General features: G+C 37.8%; 1 protein-coding gene across 1 annotated transcript in view; it reads left to right on the top strand.

The window, feature by feature from the left end:
- Positions 1-6,350: 6,350 nt before the first annotated feature.
- AKT3 (AKT serine/threonine kinase 3) overlaps positions 6,351-23,244 on the top strand; it is a 252,816-nt gene continuing 235,922 nt past the window's right edge. The window contains exons 1-2 of the mRNA XM_074316835.1: positions 6,351-6,602; positions 16,960-17,116. Of these exons, the coding sequence (XP_074172936.1) occupies positions 17,071-17,116 (46 nt within the window). The 5' untranslated portion in view covers positions 6,351-6,602; positions 16,960-17,070. The remainder of the gene's footprint in view (positions 6,603-16,959; positions 17,117-23,244) is intronic.

The raw sequence follows: 23,244 nt of genomic DNA, 5'->3' as shown, positions 1-23,244 counted from the left end.
AAAAACTCTATCTGATTTGAGATTCATGCCTGCATCCAGGGGTTTTCATGGCTCAGTGTAACCTTCATTGAAGTGACCAACTCTTGATCCAAATTATACTTCTATGTTTTTATTCTGTGGCACGTTTTCATACCATAGGCTCTTTAGAGATAAAATTTCATAGTATTCAATTTTAGATTTTTTAAAGAAAGACTTGAAAAATTAAACAAAGACAAGAGTATAAATATTTAATATCATTAATGTAGGTAACAATGTATGAAAAAGCAATTCGATGTCATATTTGTCAAACAAATGCCCACAAATGTAGAGAAGATGTTATTTAATTTTGTGCCTTGAACACCAGTTAACCTTAATATACTTTTTCAGTAATAGCTGGTAATTTTTATACACGTAAGTGCACGTCTACATAAGAAACAGAAAATACTTACACCATAGAGAGAATATGCTTTTTAATAGGAATTTAAAACTGAAGTTTCAACTGAGATCCCAAAATACAAAAAGTATGTAGTGTCAAGTTAGGTTATTTGAAGGTATTGTGAAGAAAATAGTTTAAAGCCTATTCTATGACTCAAATGTTCTTGTTTACTTTAAGAATATAAAATAGTGGAGAAAATTCAAGATGGAGGAGATTCGTGAAGGGACTATACTGGGGAAAAGTGAGCTCCCCATCTCCAGTGAGGAGAGGGTGGAGGACGCTTCTTCAGCTCATGCCAGGGGGCTTCCATGGGTTTCCATGGGATCATGTGGGAACTTGGGATGTTTTCCCTATAATGAGGGGATTCTGTGGAAACTGGGAAACAGGCTGCCCAACTGATTCTGTAGCAGAACCAAGAGAGAGAGAATGACCTGCAGGGCAAAGAATGTGTGAGTGTTTCCCATGGCCCAGATAAAGTCCCATGGGAGAGAGCGAGCTGGCCTGGAGCCATCTTGAGTCCTGCCTCAGAGACCTTCTGCCAGAGGGTTTGAGGACTCCAACAGGGAGACTGCAACAGGACTGAGGAAACAGAAGCTGAAGGGTGATCAGGAGTAGCAAGCTGAAGGCAAAGGTGCATCAGCCATGTCAGGGGGTTGACCTTTAAGAAACAGCCAGCCAGCTATTTCTCCAGCAAAATGGGATTATTTGGGAACAACAAAGAGTTGTAATTTGGTGCCTGTGGTCTAATGGTGGGCCATGGATAAGTCCAGAGAAACAAGGGAGAGGAAGTCTCTTTTATGGACAAAGAGTCCATCTTCCTGTTGGAGATGCGAGGTACATCTCTTCCCATTGGGGTCTACGTGCCTGAGAGTTCTAGCTTCTAACCTCTGACTCCATTTTAAATGAGATTTCTGTTTATTAACTTTCACAAGGGGTTGCAGTTAGAGGAGCGCAGAAGCAACTCTCCGAAGAGGCCCTGGAGAGCCAACCTCAAATACATGCCAGCAGCTACAGGGCTGTGCGATCTGTGCACACCTGCGCACACCTGTGCACAGGGACCTGAACTTGGTTTAAGGCTCTGCTGCTGCCACCTTGAAATTCTTAATTCTTTTTCAACATTTTCATTCTGCACTGGGCCTTGCATATCCAATTGCTGGTTCTGTGTGTTGGGCTGAGTGTGTGCAAAGCTGGCTTACAAGGGTACCAGCTGGATAAGAAGAACGGTTTTGTCCTTCACCCAGAAACTGATTTGTGGGGTGGAACAGGAAAACAAGATGGGGAAATAGAGAAGCTGAACTTGCCTGCTTTCCCACTACAGGCTTTCAGCCTAAAGAAACCCAGATTATAAACTCAAATTCAGTGTTTTAAATTAAAATCCAACTTCTGAGTTGAGATAGAATTTGCAGCTTAAAGTATCTAGTAACTAATGGTCAATAGAAAAAAAAATATTGAGACTAGATATCCTCCTATTATAAAAAAGCAAACCAGTATTATTTAATGAATTCAACAACTGAAGTGTCCTTCGTGGTTAAAAAAAAAAAAAAAGTCATGGTGGGTTTTAAAAAAGTCGGGTGTAGATATAGAACTTTCCAGTTGATTCTGAAAGTATTTTCATTAGCAGAAGAAATTATGTTCAAAATGGGTGGGGAAACTTTCTGGAACAGAGCTGTATTACATGAGACAACTGAGGAAGGAGTTGAGGTAATTACCTAGGGTTGGAAATTTATTATCATTATTTTACTGCTGGCTGTTGTATTGAAAAGTCCAGTCCCCACAGAACAGATTCTGAAACAACTAGAAATGCACACCACTTCAGGAAGTTAAAATTATATCCCAAAATGAGGCTTTGGGATTACAATATGTATGTATTAGTTTTATTTGCATACCTTGATTTTCTCACACAGCCAGGAATAATAATTATGTATGCTTGTTGGTTTGGAATTAGGACATGAATTCTAGCTCAATGTCCCACAAGCAGTTGTTTAATTGTGGTCAGTAACTTTCTGTGACCCAAGAGTCCTGAAATACTAAATGTAATGTCTAGAGATTGCTTAATTGCTAACAGACGTAGCTGTCTGAGAGAGAGTGACAATACTGTCTCTCTAGTAACGTAGCAGGGGGGAAAAAAATCTGACAATGAAATAAGAGGGAAGTTTCCAGAGGGCCTTTACATATCCCAGTTTCACATGGCATCCGATTAGTGCGATACCTGTTCCTTAAGTATTCTCACGAATTACTGATACGGACATTTGACCTATGCCTTAAGAAAGACATTTGTGAAAAAGAGAAAACGACAGTTAGTACTGATTACTATTGCAAATGACTTTTGTGCTACTTATGTGGATATAAACTGTGTTCTTTTGGAAATTGTTCTATTAATCATCTAGGATATTCACTAATTACAGCTGTAGGCTTAACATGGCTGTTTCAGAAATCAACTGTCGCAGAGACTGGCTGGCTGTTCATCAGAACTATTTCTTTTTCTTCCCAGCCTAGACTCCACTTCATGGCCTGCCTTGTCGTTAGGTGGCTTGGGAGAGTTGTCGCTAGTGGAACATGAATGGAAGTGACGTACATAAAACCTTCCTTGAATGATTCTTCATGCTTTTCCCGCTTCTGCCAGCTTGAAGTTGTGATTATGTGATGAACATTTCCGAGCTCTAATGTGGAAGAAACTTGGGCTCGAAGCATTAAGAATAAGTGCTTAAAGGAGTCTTGCTTGTCATTCAGAACTTTACACGAATAAGAAATACACTTCTATAGTTGTGTGCCAGGATAGAATTTTGTATTTATTTGTTGTAGCAGCTATTGTTACAGTGAATATATTCACATTTATGGTAAAGGAATTTTAGCTGGCTGACCAATCACTGTTTTAGATACTATCTAATACTTCATCACATTTAATTCTCTTAATAAGCTGTTGAAGTAGTTGGAACTGTCATTTCACATATGAGGAAATTAAGGCTTAGAAAAGTTAAGCAACTTGACTGAGACATAAATTCTGTTGAGAGGGGCTTTGAACTCAGGTCAACAAGTCTCCAAATGCATTCATGATCTTTCCAATAAACCTAGAGGAAAGTGCTATGTAAACTGCACATAGGGCATGGATCTATTCATTCATTCATTCATCCATTCATTCAATAAACACTTATTCTATGTGTACTTTGTGTACCTGTTGTAGACACTGGAGACAAGAAACCCTTTTTAATAAGACAGAGAAGCAGTAACTTTATTTTTGTTAAATTAATTTTCGATAAATCTCCAACCCTAGGTAATCCGATGTCCTGAAATTCTAAATGTACCTTCAACTTTAACTTACTCCCAAGAAATGGTGGAAGTACTAAGAAATAGCTCTCAGTATCTAATTTACTCATTGGTAGTCAAGAAGAGTGAATATTTTTCTTAAGATGCATAAATTACTATTCCTGAGAGATGTTAGCCTTAAGAATATCTGGCTTAAAAAGAATGAGGGCTTTTTGTCTGAAATTTAGGAAGGACATTTCCATGGGTGAACATGCTGCTTCTCCCCATATTATTGGGATGTGGTAACAATAAAGATAAGAGACATCTAGCATACATTCTGTTCAGAGTACCATCATACCACAATTGACAGAGTCTGCCAACTTCATGATGGCACAGTCTGAGAAAGAACAATGCTATTTAAATAAATAATAGTTTTATAATAAATAAAATAATTCTATAACAGCTAACATGCTTTTATTATAGAAATTTATGAAACTATTATAGAAGAGCAAAGTAGAGCAGAAATAAAAATTTACAATTTTTCAAACACTGTACAGGAAGCCTAGAGTATATAATCCATTGATAGTTTATATGAAACTTTAGTGTTTAATCCACCTAAGATTTAATACCATCTGATGAGACTAAGAGAAATATTTTGAGGCAGTATGGCTCATAAGATAAATTTGGTTTTTCCAAATATGTTGATGCTAAAGTTAGAAACAAATAAAAATCGCAATTGATGAGCTATCTAGTAATTCAGAATACTGTAACTCTCAGAGTTAAATATTTAAAAGAGCTTTCCAGATACTCTTTTTAGTGGTGGTGGTGTAAGGAACTATTTTCTTCAAAATAAAAGTGGATTGGGTCACTGTAGAATAGAAATTTGACCCATTTTTGTGTTTTACAGCAAGAACTGTAATCGAATCATTTTGCCAGTAGGGACTGTTAGAAGTCTGATAATTATGGGAATAAATTACATATATTTCATACACAGATAAACTGAATAAAATTAAGATACAGTCTTTTATTTTTCATTTTACTTAGTTCACCATGTGCTGGGAAATATGGGGAAAGGAGAAAAGCAGATATTGAGGACTTTTCTCTCAGGAGAACTGTGTATCTTAAAATGGCAAGTTTTTAAGGTATAGAATGGCCAGGGAAACCTTACCCTTACAAATGGAGAACATTGACTTAAAAAAACACACCCTTTTTTTCCCTTATTAGGTTTCATACTCTTGTCCACAATCCCAATAGATGTGCATTTCATAAGAGACCAGATGTAGACATAGTTGTATAAATACAATTCACTATATAAATACCAGGGATATAGTACAAAAGAATGACTACCATCAATATTGTCAGGACATGGAAAAGCAGAGAAGGAAGTGCTTGTCAGGAGGAGAAACTGTTCTACAGAAATAAGCCAAAGCATTAATAAGAAACCTTGCATTAGGAGACATAACAGGTATAGTGCCCTGTGGTGAAATAACATGGTTTTTTCAAAGTGTTCAGAAGTGACAGAACATGCTGTAAGAAAAAACAAACTTTATGGAATGTGATGTATGGTAAAACATGGCCATTTTGCAAAAACAGTGTCTCCATTGCAAATATTCTCAGGAGCCATGAACTTACAAAGAAAGAAACGGTATCTTCTTCGTAGCGAATGCAATACATCATGGCTTCCCCAAAGTCAATGAAAACTAATATCCCTAAAAAAGGAGTAATTTTAAGAGTGGATTACGATCCTACTGCAACCTGGGTACTATGTGTGGTTAGGACTGCTGGCAGGAAGCGCTGTGGGTGGCTCTCCGGAGAGGTGTACTTGGACTGGACTCTTGGGACAGAGAGAAATTGCTTTAGGTTTTGGACTGACACCTGAGGTGCAGATGGGTGGGGTCCGTTCCCGCGTACCCACGCTTTCGGAGTTACCTCCGCACAGAGCACCGCACTTCTTGGTGCGAGTGCTCCGTGTGCCCACCGGACTACCCCCGGCACCGCGGGGGGCGGGCGGAGATGCCCCCGGGCTGGCGGCGCGCGTGGAAGGCACCGGGCTCCTCAGCGGGCAGCGAGCCTCCACGCCCCGGCCTCGGGTGCCCGCCGCGAAGGCGAGGGGAAACCCAGCTCTTCCCGCCCAGGAATGACGGCCCCCACTCCCAGCTCCGGCTGGCTGGGGGGATGTTCTCGCGAGAGGAGAGGGGGCGCGGGGCGCCGCGGGTTTGGGGGGCGCGGGGAAGCCTGCGGACCCGGGCCTGGCCGGGAGGAAAGCGGAGGCGGCGGGCAGGCCGGGGACGCGGGGAAGCCGCTCCCGCCAGTCGCCGAGAGCCAGCCCCTGACGTCAGGAGTTTTCCTCAAAGTCAACAACAAGCCCCGCGGCGGCGGCGGCGGCGGCGAGAACCGAGCGGCGGCGGCGGCCCCAGGAGGGAGGAAGGAGGGGGCGGGGAGGCGGCGGCGGGGTCCCCCCGGCGAGGCGCGGCCGGGAGAGGAGGCCGCAGCCCCCCGACCCGTGCCGGGCGCGTCCGAGGGCCCAGCGCCGCCGCCCGCCTCCCGCCGCCGCCTCGCCGGCGTGGCCCGGCCCCCGCCCGAGCGGTGTTTTCTGGGGATGAATTGAATTTGTAGCCGATATCCGATTCCCAAGTAGAGTCTCCGCCTCCTCCCTCCCCCGCCCGCCGCCGCCGCCGCCGCCGCCGCCGCCGCCGCCTCCCGCTCCAGCTCCGCGGCCCGGCCCGGCCGGCTCCCTCCCTCCTCCCCTGCAGCCCTTCGCCTGCCCTCCCGCCGGCCGCTCCGGGCTCCAGGGGGCCAGAGGCTCTGCGGGGTGGGGGGAGGACAGGAGGGGAGGAGGAGGGAGGGGGACCCCCGAGTCGCCCCCTCTCCTCCCCCCGCCCCCCCGGCTCCATCCTCCGCCGCCGCCCGAGCAGCTGCGGGGCCGCCGCCGCCGCCTTTGCAGGTAACAGCCGCCGCCCCCACTCGCGCCCCCTCCCCGCCTTGCCTCCACCCCCTCCGGGCCCCCGGCTTCGTCCTCCCTCCCGGCCTCCCTAGGGCGGGGGGCGGCGGCCGGGTGGGGGGAGGCGGGGGCGTCGGGGTTGTCACCGCGCCGGGGGCGTGGGCGGGGGCTGGGTCAGCGGAGGCTGCGGTGTGGGTGGGGAGGCTGGGGGATGCCCGGCGTGGATGACACGGGCACCCCCTCACTTTCCAGGGGAAGCTGGGGACGGCGGTGCGCGGGGGGCTGCGGGAGGGTGTCCCCGGCCTAGCGGTACCGTCCGCGTCTGGGCTGCCCCGGCCCTGGCGCCTTCAGTCTCTGCGCAACTCCACTCCCTCCGCTCGGCCCTCCCCGCCGGGCGGCGCGGCGTGGGGAGGGGGCGCCCGCTCGGACCGGGGGGTGGCGGCGAGGTTACATAACGCGTGGAGCGCCGGTGGCAGTGTTTGGGTTGGGGGGAGGGGGCTGTCTGCCGCGCTCCTGCGCCGGGGCTGCCGGTGCGCGAGGGGTGGGGTGAAGGCGAGGATGCACCGGCGTCCCCCGGGGTCTCCTTCCTCCCCACCCACCCTACGGCCGGCGCACAGGAAAGACGGCGCTGGGGCGGTGGGTAACGTGCTTGTCTGTGTTTTTAATAGTAGTGGGGTTTCGATCCGCTTGGGACTTGTGTGCTAAGAATAGAAATGTGCGGAAGATGCTGGGTTTGGCGGATCCAGTGATGCTGTCGCTGCTGGCGGCGGCGGCTCTGGCTGCAAGTAAACAAACCAGCCTCTTCCCCGTCCACCACCTCCTCCTGCGCCTCGGTCTGCATCAGCCATGATGCCGGTGGGGCCCTCCAGAGCCCTAAGTTGAAGCTAGCGGGTTTGCTGCGTTCACCCTGACTCCTAGGCGGGGTCACCCCTTGTTTGGGATTTCCCGGGAATAGACCGTTAGGCTAGATTGAATCTCATTGGGGCCAGGTTTTCAGTACTGATACTTAGTTTATCTTCTGAAAAGCAGAGGAAGTGCTTACCCATAAGTCAAGGCTAGGAAGCTCACATTTCTTACCTCAAAATAATGTGATGGAAATAAAACCAACTCATTTCACCAGTGTGGTAAATTGGTTGAAAGTCCAGTAATTTGTAATTCATAACGTTTCCAAATAGAAATTCAACAGTGAAACCTATGTCTATTGAGTAATTTCTAGTATTAATAAAATGTTCACAATCTTTAAGTTCACCTTAAATCGAAAAGGTACGAAATAATCACTTTTTTGCAGTGAAAACATTGCTAACTGCCTCAAATCATCGGTTTAGATATGTGTTCCATGTTTGGTAAAACGTGGTTATAGAACTTGTAGTAGACTGTAAATCATTAGACAACCACTGGATTTTGCTTTTGGTGGAAACTCATTAAAGTAGATCATAGATTGTTAGGAAATCATTGGAAAAAACCAAAGGTGGAACAGTCCAATAAAGATGGTTTAGGAAACTTTCTCTTCCCAACTTGAGTGTCATTGCAAAATATGTGTAAATGAATATGAATATTTCAGGGGGTGGTCGACTAATAAAACACACATGTTCAGGACATAATTGTCTAAAACATGAAAATATTTTTATTAAAATATCTATTAATGAATTATTAGTTTTCCAAGTTATATGACTGCACAATTATTTGAAAGATATATATCAGGACTGTAGGTATTTTTTCTTTTGGCAGTACATAATCTTGACTTTGAAAGTTTACCAAGGAGATTATTATATTTGAAGATCTGCTTTTTGTTTTTCTCACTGGGGTTGACCCCGATATCTTTGATTGGCTTGAGCTTCTAGTTTTAAAGTGAGAGAAGTATGCATATCACATGAATGAGACAACACTGGAATTGAGATGAATGTAGAGTTTTAGTTTCTGTTGTATATTTGTACTGTGTATTTGCAATAGTATGTTTGCTTATAGTATTAAAGAAATAGTCTGATTCTGCCAAATAATTTATGAAACTTTTTTGTATTCATTTTTGTCCTGTACACTTAGCCTTTGCGTAATTACCTTAGTGAATTGTTTTGCAACTTGAACTTTTAGTTTGACATCAACTTAGTTTAAGTTTTGTGTGTCTGAGTACTTAAGGGTTCGACTTTGGACTTTTTTGTTTATGTAAGTTTATGGCTGTAAAATATTTTAAATAAGATTTCATTCATTCATTCAACAAATGTTAGCGTGAACTGTGTTTGGAGCTGGTTTGATGAAAAACTTTTCTTATTTACATTTCATTCAGAAGATCACTACCATTAGAAAGAGAATTTGTTTTCAGATGACTGCAAATGATCACATGTTTAACCAAAACATGTCATGGGACAAATGTACTTAGCATAAAGTCTTGGGTAAAGTACGGATCTAAGATTTTTTAAACTCTACCTTTTGTTTTAAACAAGTGAAAGGTTTTTTTTTTCTTACAAAAGTTCAGTGGAAATTTCCAACTATTTGGGGTTCTTTAAAAAGAGGAAACTGTTTTACCAAATTGATTTTGTGGAAGTTTAGAGTTTACTTCAAACTTTGCATATTTTGGTGAAAGGATAGCTACACTTTCTTTGTTGTTACACCTTTTAGTTCAAGAATTCACCCTTGGGAAGATAAGGTAATTATTGTTAACAATGTGTTAATTGGATTTTTAACATGATTTGATAGAATCTTGTCTTTAATCACAGTGTGATTAAGATTCAAGCATTAAAAAACATTGAAACCATTTAAATTTGAATAACATAACATGCAAGACAGAAAAATAAACCATTTCATTTTGTTTTGACCAAATCGGTCTTGTAATTTGACTTGCATTTTAATTTTTCCAAAGTTAATAAAAAATTAATGCACATATTTTTTATAGATTTGTGTTAGAATATTTCATTCACTTAAAATTGTTCTGTTTTTAAACTCCAGGTTTCAGAGTGTACATCAGGATTCTAAATCCTGGTTTTATACAACGTGCACTTTTCTGTAGTCTCCTGGAAAGATAGCCCTGAATCATCTGATGTTAACTTCAGTATTTCATTAGGGTCTTGTATGTCTGATAGAGCTAGAGTGAGTGTAGACTTAATACTGTCCAATGCCTGGTGAGCTCTTGTCATGTGCCAGGCACTGTTATACGTGATTGACATGTATAAATTCATTTAATCTTCATGATAACCCATGCTACACTTCTGAAATCAGTGATTTTCACATGAGAAAACACTTATTGTGGCACTATAAAGATGTTTCATTTTAACTTTTTTCGTTCTGAAACACTTCTTTTTAGTGTTTTTCCTAACTTGTTTGTGCCTATTATTAGAGTTCACAGTGACAGTGCTAAATTTTGATAATGTCGTGCAATAAGTTTCCACAGAAATCAAGTTAATATAGTAAAACGTTTATTGACTGATCCATAACATCCTTGTTTCATTTGTTTCAAATGCTGAACTAAATGCCTGAAATGTCTATAGCACCATTCTTCAGTGTATTCGATGTAAATACTTTTCATTTGCCAGGTGATCTTCAAATAGTAGTTGATTAATAAATTAATGTATGCTTCTTGACCTGTGGGTTTGCTTTTTAGTTCTTTTTCCTTTTTCAGTACTCTTTATTTCTTGCCAACTGAAGATACTTTACACATCTAAATAGGTATGTTTTCTTAACATTGAAAGGGCAAAGTAAAAAGATTTACTAGAAGAAATCACTAGAAGTGTTTCAAATGAGAATTTCTCTCCCCTACATTAATTAAAGAAAGCCTCTGACTATATTTGTGGGGCTGGAGTATTGGAGGGGAAGGAAGATGGTATTTTCCCAGTACTGGAGTTCAGATTTTGTCTGCGTGGAATTGGTGTTTGATTATTTTCCCAACTGTATTGGACTTTGGAGGACAGGAACTGTGTACAATCACATACTGTCACCTACGATGCCATTTATAAATAAAGTAGATACTCAGTAGATTTGAACTTGAAGAATGATAAACATTAGCTATGGGAGAGCTGTAGAGTTCTTTAGAGTTCATCTAATGCTACACTTTTATGTTTATGGCTAAAAAAGCAGACACAGAATTAAAGGACCTTATACAACATCGCTCTGGAGGGGGCAGAGTTGGGAACAGGGACCCAAGTATTTTGGCCTGTCCAGGCTCTTCCTAATGTACCATGGTGATGAACTTTGTTACAGGATTCCATATCCACTGGTTAGCTCAGTGTAATCAGATACAATCTGTCATACTGATTCTTGGCATTTAATGGACCATACACCAATTGTATGTTGTACAGGTGTGTGATTTATTTATTTTTTTTCATTTTATGAGGGAGGTCCCCAAGGCAAATTTTAGAAGGATTTTACACATGTATTGGAAAAATATGGCCAACTGTGCAACCAATGTTCTTTTACCGTGTTTCTCCGAAAATAAGACCTAGCCAGACAATCAGCTCTAATGCGTGTTTTGGAGCAAAAATTAATAGAAGACCCAGTCTTATAGTAAAATAATTTATTCTATTAATTTTTGCTCCAAAAGACGCATTAGAGCTTATAGTAAAATAAGACCGGGTCTTACATAATTATATAATAATTATAAGATTACATATAATCTTATATAAAACCTGGTCTTACTTTGCTATAGACTGGGTGTAATATAATATAACATAATACCGGGTCTTAATTTTTGCTCCAAAAGATGCATTAGAGCTGATTGTCGGCTAGGTCTTATTTTCGGAGAAATACGGTAGTAACAACCCTTGACCTGCCCCTGTTATTACAGGTAACTTTACATAGCGACAAGCCCACATTTTACATGAGAAATATAGAGAATAATTTGTCAATAGTATGTTCAGTGGTTTAGGAATCAGAGGGATCCAATAAGCATTTTCCTAATTGTTCCACATTAGAATATTAAATATATCACCTAGTGGAAGTTGCTTTTTAATTGGATTAATAATGACCGTGGGTTGAAATGACACTCAGCACCCTAACCGGGTAGGGAAGAGAGGGGAAATGCCTTATGTTTCTGTATATATATTTCAAAGTTTGCAAAGTTGATTCTTAAGCATTGGCAATTTGAAAGAACTGCTATTTTGTGTGAAAGTCAGAACTCTTACCTATGCTTATTCAGGCATTTTCCCATAATGCAAAACTCAGTGAAGGTAACTATAGAAATAATTTTAAGAAAATCCACATAGTGTATTGTACTCTGAAGAGAGGGAAGGTATTCAAAATTTAATTTGTGTGGCTCACTTCCCTATATGGTATGTTTTTTTAAAACAGGATAATAACTCTTGAAAGGGACGGACTGGCTTAGAGTTAGTTATTCAAAGTGCAGAGCAAGTTGCCTTGAATTTCCCTGCCACTTCAGTATTTTTCCTTTCCCTCAAATCCTTTTGCAAGTTTTATATAGATAGCCTTATGCATTTATTACGGCATATATTAGTTTCACCTATTTCTAGTAAATAGGTGAATACCACAAACTTATATTATGGTTACCTTTGACCATCATTTGTATTAGTATTTTCAAAGTAGCACAATTCTGTTGTATATGAACATTAATTGTCTTTATTAATTCAATTTGGCTAGCATATCTAAAGTATATAAAAATTGTGGTGTGGAGCAATTATATTCTATATAGTGTTAATTACAGACAACTCTATAGTTTAGAGAAAGTTGTAGTACATAATTTGTTGTGGTTTTTAACTTAGAAATTGACATAGTGGAAATTATTAACCTAGGATTTTTTTCTTGTAAAAATGAGAATTGCTGGGGTGCCCTTTATTATAACTTTGTCACCCTGCCTTTAGTCTTCTGTTAAAATTTCATGTGTGATACCACAGTTATATCTTAATTTAAATTTATTTGAATATGTTGTACTTTAGTGGACTTCTGAAAAATACCTTGATACGGAAAAAATTGTTCAGACCTATTCTCAAATGTTACACATATTTTTGAGAGTTCATATCATGTTATTTGGTAGAAAGCATACCAAACTTATAGAAGACTTGAATTGCAAATAGTCATTCTTGTTACTTGTCACTAACTTATTCTGGTAACTGGGGGGAAATAACGTCAACATTACTGCTTAGTCACAGTTTTCCTAGGTTCAAAATTGTGGACGCAATAGCTACTGTATGGGTTTGTTTCTAGAGTCAAATGAGGTTAGATATGTGATAGTACTTTGATGACAAAGGTTTGGAAAAGATTTTTAAATACTTTGTTTTGCTTGCCTCCCTGTATCTGTAATATAGTCCTTGTCACAGAGTAGACAATCAATACATATTTATTAACTGAATATATATTATATATAATTATTTTCTTGAGTGAAATTTTTAGAAAATGTTTGAAGTTTAATTTTTGCTTCAAATTGAATGATTAGTTGCCGTAAGTAAACAAGTATCTTTAAAATATTATTGTAAGTATCATTAAGAAAATATGCCATTCTTTTTCTTTTTTCCTCCCATAATGGATAATTTTGGGCAGTCTTGAGGCTTGATATGTTTAGGAATTGAAACTTGAGCATTTCAACAAAAAATGTCAAAAATGTCTAGAACAAAAGGCTAATTTTAACGTGTGTTAGTCCTTACAACTAATGGAGGTCTATAGGAAACATACTTCAATGAGTAGGGAAGAATATTGTAATTTGAATTATTTATATGTAGGTGCTTCTATAATGTTCAAGTTCAGGATTGTTTTTAAGATGGCTTAATCCCATTCTCGCCATTGACGTAGAATATTAGTTTGCTTAGTCTGTTCTTTATTAGTTATCTAAAGCTGCATCTTCATTCCTTGGTTTATCCACTCATTCATCTATTCCAGATTTGTTGAGCATCTCTTATGTGTCAGGCACTGCTCTACTAAATAATAATGCTACTGAATGAGGTAAAAGATGTGAGAATGTTTTGTAAATTGTACAATGATGCAATTCAGATGCAATTACTATTATCATCAAATTCTCAAATAGTTCTGAACAAAAGTGCCTTTAGTGTAACTGCTTTGTGTAAATTCTACATTGAATCTGCCAAGAATTTTGTGTGAAATTTTTTATAAGAATGAGATTACCTAGCAATGAAAATTTTAATGCAATAGGCTTAAAAGAAAAATAAACGAAATTTTGTCTGTTATAGCTCATTGGAAAGAACACATTTCGAGAGAATTTAGGACTGTGAGGAGGAGGTGAGGTTCACTCTACTTTAGGAAACAGATCACATCCTGGAAGGCCAGCTCATCGTTTTGCAGATTAGTGTTCCTTGTGACATGGGACACTGAGTGGCAGAGTGGAGATGAGTTGGTGCAAGAGTGTGGCCACTGTAGGAACATGAAATCAAAGAACGTCGTTTACTGCTTACAAGTCAGTAGCTTTGTTTTGATACACAAAAGACAGCATTTATTTCTAGTGTATTGATCACAATTGTATGTAGTATACCTTAGAATGTCTTTTAAGTTATGTTCAAAGAACGTGTCATTTTAGTCAGTAGAGACACGAGCAGTTTTTAAAGCTGAAAATTATGGCTATGGGTAGAATCTGTTAACATCTTAAGATACAAATGGATAAAACCATCTCTATAATGTGTGTGTTCACGGTCCTTGATGAAGATGATAAGTTTTGTCCTCTTGATTCAACATATATTTTAGCAGTTTCATCTAACTACAGAAGCACTGATAAACATTTTTATCTAAAATACTAGTTTTTTGAAACAGTTTCATTATGAAACAAAATTCATTATGTCTGGTTGATCTGGATATTGCAGCATATTTTTTATACTAAAGAGGCAGTGCTGGTGGAAGGAGCATGTGCCTGGTTGTCTCCTAAAGTAGCTGTGTGACCTTGTGCAACTCACTTCATCTGTCTTGCCTCTTTTCTCAACTGTAAATTGACGTTCTTGTCCAGTTAAGTTTCTTCTAATAAAGAGATGTCCACTTAAAAAAATAGAATCAATTTTCATGGCTTTGGTTTTGTAGCATTTTTAGTAAGAGTATTGTAACACACATTATTTGAATAGGAAAGTACGTATTTTAAATACGTTTATTGGATATGTATTATCTTTTGGTATTGCTAAGTGTTGATCCCTGGTATCTTTCTTCCATTACAATTCCAGGAATATTGATACGAATTTTCTTTGACCCAACTTATATAATTTTATAGGCTTTGATAGCTATGAGGCCCTTTGCTACAATACTACCACAGAGAAGTTCTGCAGTGCAGCTCTTTTGAAGGTACCATTTTGTGATAGTGTTCCCAATATTTAATTTCCTTGTAATGATTTATGTAGTGTAAAGAATTAACCCCTTTTGTTATCTAGCTCTATATGTATTATGTAGCCAGTTGACCATGTTGAGTTCTCTAGGAAGTTACATAAATCAAACTAAAATGATCTTTGGATTCTTTAGTGAGGATACTTTTGTTTGTTTGTTTGTTTTGCCTGGTTTCAGTGGTAAATTGGGTCTTGTCTTGTGGCAATGTGGTCATATCCTGTCGCCATTTCCCAAAGTGTGTTCCTCTTGATATCAATACATGTTACTAAAGAAAAAGAGCCCTCTGTGTTCAAATACATTTAGGATGTGCTGACATAAAGTTACATGCATTTTGTACCTTTAATATGTTAATAGTGATGTTTCAAGAGAAAGACGTGGTTTGTAGAATTTCCCAAACTTACCTGACCAAAGAATTGGTTTTCTTTTTTCATCTTTCTTTTTCTTATTTTTCCATAATTTCTCTTAATAGTCTGTCCAGCAGATTTTGGGGAAATTCACCCAGATTCTGGTATGCCTTTTGACTCTACAGTAGGAGATTCTGCCGATTTTGAGGACAGGCTTGGCCCTACCGTAGGTGCTGCCCTGGGCCCTGTGGCACATGGTGGGGGTGGGGTGGCCTTCCCTCAGCCACACCAGCTTTGTAGGCTTGCTTAAGAAATTGTTAAGTCTTGATTCCTGACTGCTAAATGATGAGGCTCTGCATTTAATTTGCACTGTAAAAAGAACTGTAATTCAGTTCAGTAGTGAAGGAATCCAACCTTGGAGTTACTGTTAGGCATTATTTATCAAAACCCAATTTAAGAAAAATAGTATAGTTCCATAATCCATCTATCCATTTTGCTTATTAGCTAAAATTTATGCCTGTGTTCCTGGACCACGTTTTTTGGTCCCTCTCTGTGGAAATGCTTTAACTCAATGTTATCTTGGTGTTTTCCTTTTTAGGTTGAGAGGGACAATAAGAAATTGCTCTGTAAAACTCATTGCTATGTATATGTGAGGATATTTTTGAGGACTTTGGTTTTTACACTATAAGGTAGCTTGTAAAGACCTGTGGGATAAATTTCAGATTTTTGTCCCAGGAAGAAGTGTATTCCTTCTGAGCAACTTCTTTTTTTCTTTTTAAAAATACTTATGACTACTGTAAATATTGAAACTAACTGTGTTTCCTTATTTACATTGCTTCCTGAAAGCTTTGTGCCAAATTTGTGGCCCAATCTTCCACAAATATGTAGATTTTTACTCTGGCTTCTTTTTATCTTTATTTAAGGTAATACAGTTTTGGAGTTGAGAGTGCAGGCACTGGAGTCAGACAGCCTGGATTCAGGTCTTGGCTCCATCATTCATTAGCTGTGTTAGAATTGGGCATGCTGCTTAATTTCTGCAAACCTCAGTTTCCCCATCTGTGAAATGGAGTTAATAGTACCCTCTGAGGGTTGTAGTGAAGATTACCTGAGAATAATAGATGGAAGAACCTGTAAGAGTTCTTGACATATCTCTTTTCCACTTTCATATTTCCATTGTTTCATATTCCCTTTGTCTACTTTAAAAATATTTGATTCTACATTATTTATAATGTTTTACTTGTTGTAATCAACCTAAAATATTTCTTGGAACAAGGCAGAATAAGCATAAATACATGGTGGTTTTCTTAGCAAATTGTATTTTACAGAAAATACAGCAATGAAAAACATTCACAATTGCTTTCCCATAACTATTTCTAAATTTACAGAAATTTTGAAACTAGACATACATGAAGATTTACTTTTAGTCCACTTAACTTTCATTCTCTTCCCTTTTCAGCTCAAACACACATCACCAAACAAATTTTCTGTATTATTTGTGTAGGTGTGATAGTGGTTTTCTTAAGACAGTTTTTTGTTACACCCTCTTAGGTTAAAAGTTTCACTATCGTTTGAAATCTGTCACAAGACCAGGGAAGTGCATTCATTATAGAACTATTTAATAAATAAGTTCCCCAGTTTGAAGAGCTAGACTTTTATGTGAGTTCAGGCCAGTTGAAGACATTTACAAAGAATTAGTTGTTTGTTATTGCTATGTGAGTTGCAAGAATGGAAAAAAAAGAAATTCTTTCTTCAATACTTCCTTCCAGGCTGAGTCATCACTAGAGAGTGGGAAGGGCAGCAGCAGCAGAGAATCCAAACCCCAAAGCTGATATCACAAAGTACCATTTCTCCAACTTGGGGGCTAGAGGGGAGCCATCATGAGCGATGTTACCATTGTGAAAGAAGGTTGGGTTCAGAAGAGGGGTAAGTGTTCAACAAAACCAAAAATCATATGGTTGGTAAGTGTGCTATCAGTTAGTGGTGTCCTGGAAGTTGATGTTTTTTCTGATGCTGTTAACAAAGTAAACTGTGTCCGGTAAGAAAGAAATGATATGTAGCACGTGTGTTAGAAATTTGCTTGTTCTTTAGGATTTCTTTATAATTCTTGATTTCGATCATTTATAGTCATCCAGTATGTTGTGTGCATGCATGTTACAGAAAATTTGTGTTGTATTTTTCCTGTATTGTCTACAGACTCTATAATCCAGAGAGGTATCTTTAGAATGATTTTAATATCTAGAAAAGTGTCTAACTTGTATGTATTTAAAGACATGTAAGCATAAATAAAATTATTTAATTATATTAAGCCAATTTGGGTGGTGGCAGGGGAAGGGCTTAAAGTAGTAAAGGGGAACGGGTTCACCCACTAGCTCATGGATTCAGCAGTCTCATGAATTAGGTAAGTAAAGTCCTGAAGCAGAAGAGCAAGTGAGGAAAGGGTTTCTTTGTGTGTTTAAGTTTATGTCTTTATTTTTTATGATCTACTTTTAGTATTTCTTGTTCACTCCTACTTTAGATAAATAATTCATGTGCATTACTGTACTTTTGTAATATCACAGGAAGAACTCTTCAGTATAAAACTTAGTTTATCCTCTATGAGATCACCTACTAATGTGGTCAATGTGTTTATTAGAAATCTAGAGTTTAGACTAGTTGCCAGGCAACTACTGTGTATCCACATGGCCATGTTGAGTAGGATGAGGGCTGTTCATTACAGTAACTTAAATTTGAAGTTACTGTATATCTGTTTTCTGGTTAAAAGTTACCTCTTACATGGTGATTTTAATATTCTTTTAAGGTCTGTGCATACCTATACTGAAAAGCTGTTGACAGTAGTTAAATGTGATTATGTATTGTCGAGTTTTTAAAAAACCAGTCTTAATTGAGTTATAATTTACATATAATAAAATTCACCAATTTTAAGTGTACACTTTGATGAATTTTTCTATATTCATACAGTCGTGTAACAAACACTATGATTATAACATAGAACATTCTGTCACCCAAAAAGGGTCCCTCATTCCGATGCAGTCAGTCTTCTTCCATCAATCCTAGTAACCACTAATCTATTGTTGCTATAATTTTGCTTTTCTAGAATTTCATATAAGTAGAATCATATAATACGTAGTCCTTTATGTCTGATTACTTTCACATAGCATAATACTTTTAAGATTCATCTAGGTTGTGCATAGCATTAATTTCTTTTTATTGTTGAGTAGTAGTAGTCCTGCTGTCTGGACATAATGACAGTTTATCGGTTTGCCAGTTGACACACATTTGGGTTGTTTCTAGTTTTTGACTATTATGAATAAAGCTGCTATGAACATTTACGTGCATGTCCCTGTGTGATGTGTCTTCATTTTTGGTGGGCAATAACCTAGGAATAAGATTGCTGGGTCATATGGTAAGTGTATGTTTAACTTTATAAAAACTGCCAAAATGTTTTCCAAACCGGCCAACTATTTGTATTGATTTCTTTTATATTTGTATTGATTTCTTTTCTTCTAATATTATAAACTCAGAAAGCATTTTCAGATTGCAGTGCTCTATGAGGTATTCTTTTTGTTTATTTTTTAACTTGTCTATTTTACTATTTTTCTTGTTTTTTTGGGGGGTAAGGCATGGCAAGTCACTTAAACCTCTTAGAGTTTTACTTTAATAATCTCTAAAATTGGTTCTCACAAGATCATTGTGAGTATTAAATGAGATAATAGATATGGATATGTTTTGACAATTTTAACACAAATATAAGCTGTTGCTAACACCACATTTTATCAAGGGTTTAAGGTGATTCTTGAGTCTATTTAATTAATTGTGTCTCCTCTGAAATACCGTAGTAGAAGGTTGGTATAGTATGTGGGATATAGAAAAAGGAAAAAGTAAAAAAGAATTTCTCAATGTTTTTCCTGCAGTGGTTAGGGAAAGAGGATTCGTGTGTGCGCGCACGCGTGTGTGTATTCAGGAAGTAATAGTCTTATAAACATAAGAATTTGAATAGTACACAAAGGTATAAAATGAAAAGTAAAAATCCACCTTCTACCTCTTCCAACTAGTTTTTCTCCTCAGAGATAACCATTTTAGACCTTTTGTATTTATAGTTTTTCTGCTGATTAGTCCAGTTTTATATGTAATATGCTAAATTTTATTTTTGACTAATCTTACATAATCTAGTATGTCCCCATTGTGAAAAATGAAGAATTTAACTTTTAATACCTATTCTCTTCATTTCCCCCTTTTTTTTTTTTTTTTTGGCCTTTATGGTTAAACATCTAGCTTGCACACGATTAATTCTATAAATTATTTAGACATTATTTTGCCACTTTATAAGATGAGAAAAATTAGTACCTTTCACAATGTTTCCCTTGAATTTCTCAGATTCCTTTCCCAATTTATGTCAACTGTAACATTTATTTTATATTGTCAAGGTTTAATAGTTATACTTGTTGATTCCGAAAAGCAGTAATCAATATTATGCTTCTGTAAATAATATTAACTACTAAGCAAAGTAGTGTGATGAGTGTCGTGGTATCTATGGAGAACAAATGGGTTTTTTAATACACTGTTGACTTTCAAGATGTGGTACGGTAGTTTGGCTTCTAGTTTGGGCTACAACTGTTTTTCCTGGGTTTTCTAATTGCCACATTTTCTCTCTATTGGTAGAAGAGTGTATGCCTTCATCCTGTAAAGCTGGTTATCCAGCTTTTTAATCATACTATTTGTTGAAGTTCTATTATGAGCTGATTTTTTTCTGGGTATGATGCTCAGCTAATAACTATGTTATTTGCATTCTTGGACAAGTTCTGTGTTCTCTGAGATGTCATGTCTCTTTTTGGTTTGGATTTATTTCACAATTTGCTGCAGTGCTTCCTGAAGTAATTTTTTCAGAAAGCATGTGTACGGGTCCTTGTCAACAGTGTTTGAAAACTTTTTCACTTTCACACCTGATACATATGTTGGCAAGGTACAGAATTTTGGTTTAAAGGCACTTTTCTCCAGAGTTTTGAAGGTTGTATTCCATTATGTTTTAGTAACCCGTTTTACCGATGAGAGGTTTGGTGCTAATAGGAATATTTTCTTTGTAGGTAACCTGTTTTGGTTCTCTGGAAGCTTTTTGTGTTGCTGCCTCTTTACCCTTGGCATTACAACATTTAAGGAGGATGAGTAATAGTCCATTCTAATTCATCCTGTAAAGCATTTGGTGGTGGACCCTTTGAAAATGTAGACTTTCGTGTCTTTTTTCAGTTCTGGGAAATCTTCTGTATTTCTTTTATTACTTATTCCCTCTGTGCTCTCTATTCTTTTAAGGTTTGTTTTTTTTCTTTAATTTCCCCTAGAGCTTCAATATCAATGCACTGTTTTAAAATTTTTCCTTCATTATTTAGGTCTTTTTTCCCCTCTTTGTTCCTTGACTTTCTCTTCTAGCCCTTTGTTATTTATTTCAGCTATTATTTTATATTCCTGGAAATTCATTGTAGTCTATAACTACCTGCTCTTATTTTACATATATAATATAATCTTAATCTTAGGATACTAAATAGGTTTTATTTTTAATTTTTTTCTCCTCTTGGAATAATTCTTTCACTTTATTTATTTTGGTTCTTTTTGGTGGTGTTAGTTTTCTTCAGGTAACTGGTGATCCCTTTTGTCTGGGTATATTTGTGAATGAAAGACTGGGGTTACTGGTGGTGTCCTCTGTCTATTTTTACAATTTATGTATTTTGTCTATACTTATGACAAGTTAGAGTCACTGAATGAGGATTTGTGATAGTAGTGTTTAAATTTAACTGTACTCTTGAAGGCATTAGTTGAAATATTAGGGGAAACCAAATTGGGCATTTTTTTCCTGCAGCCTTCTTAATTTATTCCTTTAAAGAGATTCAGTATTATTTTAATAATAATTTTGTGTTTTAGTGAAGTAAATTTCAGTGTATAATCTCTTGGTGTTTGGCTATATTTTGGTTTGAAGAATTTATTCTAAAAGAGCATTATTAATATTTGCTATCTGTTTACCCTGGGCAGATGGTTACCACCTGAACTTGGGTGTACTCGTTTAAGAATAAACATGGTAATATCTGCTGTCTTTACCTCACTGTGGTTTAATATTACAAGCTAATGTGTGTAGAAGAGTGTTTTTAAAGTATTAATAAAGGGTACTGATATAAAAAAGTTATAGCCCTTACTTTGAATATCAGTCCTTTTTCTCAGACCCGTTTTTATGAATCAGTGCTTGTTAGTTTCTATTCAGATATAATCTCACTTTATTTGTACGTCTAATGTGGATAAGTTGTTTTTCAGTAAATATCTTCCAGAACAAGGGGGGGAAAAAAAGACTTAAAAGTAATTATTGACATTGTGTAGCATCATCAATGCTTTCCTAACTTTGTTATTAGTGGCATATCAGTAGTGAAGCCTTTTTTCTGTACTTTTCTGGAGCAGTTGCAGAATGGTGAGTATTAATTGAGATAACATGTTCACATAGTGTTGTTGATATTAGAAATGACAATAAAAGAAACAGAGAGTAAAGTATTGTCTACATTTTCCTCCTTTATGGCCCTGGCGGAGCACCTCACAATTTGGCTGCACTTCAGCGTAGGAGATGTCTGCATATACAGTGAACACTTGTCAGGTGTCTCCTTTGAAGAGCAGCCTGTAAGGTACATTTCAGGGGACTCGAGATCTCTAAACTAGATGTCAGAAGTTTTGCTTTCTTAGTTTGTTCCATTACAGCTAGTGGTAGTATTTGCTCTGAAGAAACTTACTGTGTTAAATAAAGGGGAAATTTAACCATCTTAAAAGATCTAAGTTGCAGAATTAAGTAGATTGCAATAATATAATCCAGGGTTTATTGTAATGTATAAAATTTTGTTTGCTTAATAGTACTGTTTGTTGAAAACCTCATTATGCAGTGGAGAGCCAGTTCCTTGATAAGTTAAAATCTGTAATGTTTTTCTAGTCAGCTCATAATCTTACTGTTTGGAAATTGGTACAGATTGAAAGGTGGTTTTACCATTGAAAACATTTTGATTGATGAAAGTGCTGTGTGGATGTGTTAATTTCTTAAACTTTTTTCGCATGGTTATCTAACAAATTGAACTTTGATGTGTGTTTTGTGTACGGAACCAGTTTGTGCTTTCAAAGAACTTTTCCCCTTAGTTTGCCTTGTACTTACAGTTTCCATTTCAGGTATATCATAAATGTGTCCTTTGAATTATATATTTGTCTTATATTCTGTATAGTAGTTTGTTTAGATGAACTAGAACGTTAGTATTGATCAATTCCAAGCTAAAACTTTATGAATCTCTGAGTGTTCTCACAAAACAGCTTAATCCCACTATGCAAAATGTACTTAATAACATAAAGATTGTAAACTGGGTTATATATTAATGTGTGATTGTTGGGATGTAGTCAAAATGCATAGTTTTTTGGGTGCTCATCTAAGTCCAAGGGCCTTTGCTTCTTCTGTACATTGTATGTACTTGTGTACCTTTTGTTCATGTTTTATTCACGAAGTGACTTTTGAAACAAATTATGAAGTGATTAAGGAAAAAGAAAATGACCGTATGATTTCCTGTTTACTACTCAGCAGCAAGCATTTTCCATAGAGAGTAAAGAGCCGTGGTAGTGACTGTATGAACCACATGAAGCTCACTTTGACTCTTGACCTTTTATAAATGGAGAAGAAACATGGAAAAATTAGATTTGTTGGTAATGGCGTTAAAAGTCTGAGATTTCATGTATTTACAATAATGTGAAACTTGTTTCTCTTATAGTTTTAATATATTTGCTTTGAAAATGTTAATCAAATGCAAAGACCCATCAAGTGATGAACTTCTACATGGATTCTAGAGTTAAAGAATTGTAAAGTTGCTGTTACATACATACACACACACCCCCTTCCCAACTAACAGTTGAGTTTTGTATATTGCTTTGTATCCTGCAGTTTGGTTCAATTCTTGTTAATGTTACTTACTTTTAAGACTTTCTGTGTAAACAATCAAGTCCTTTGCATAGAGCCTCAGTTCTGCTTCTTCCTTTCCAATCTTCATGGCTTT

Source organism: Rhinolophus sinicus, linkage group LG12, assembly GCF_036562045.2.
Source record: "Rhinolophus sinicus isolate RSC01 linkage group LG12, ASM3656204v1, whole genome shotgun sequence".
In the NCBI taxonomy this organism is placed as follows: domain Eukaryota; kingdom Metazoa; phylum Chordata; class Mammalia; order Chiroptera; family Rhinolophidae; genus Rhinolophus; species Rhinolophus sinicus.
This window is presented reverse-complemented; position numbering and strand designations above follow the sequence as displayed.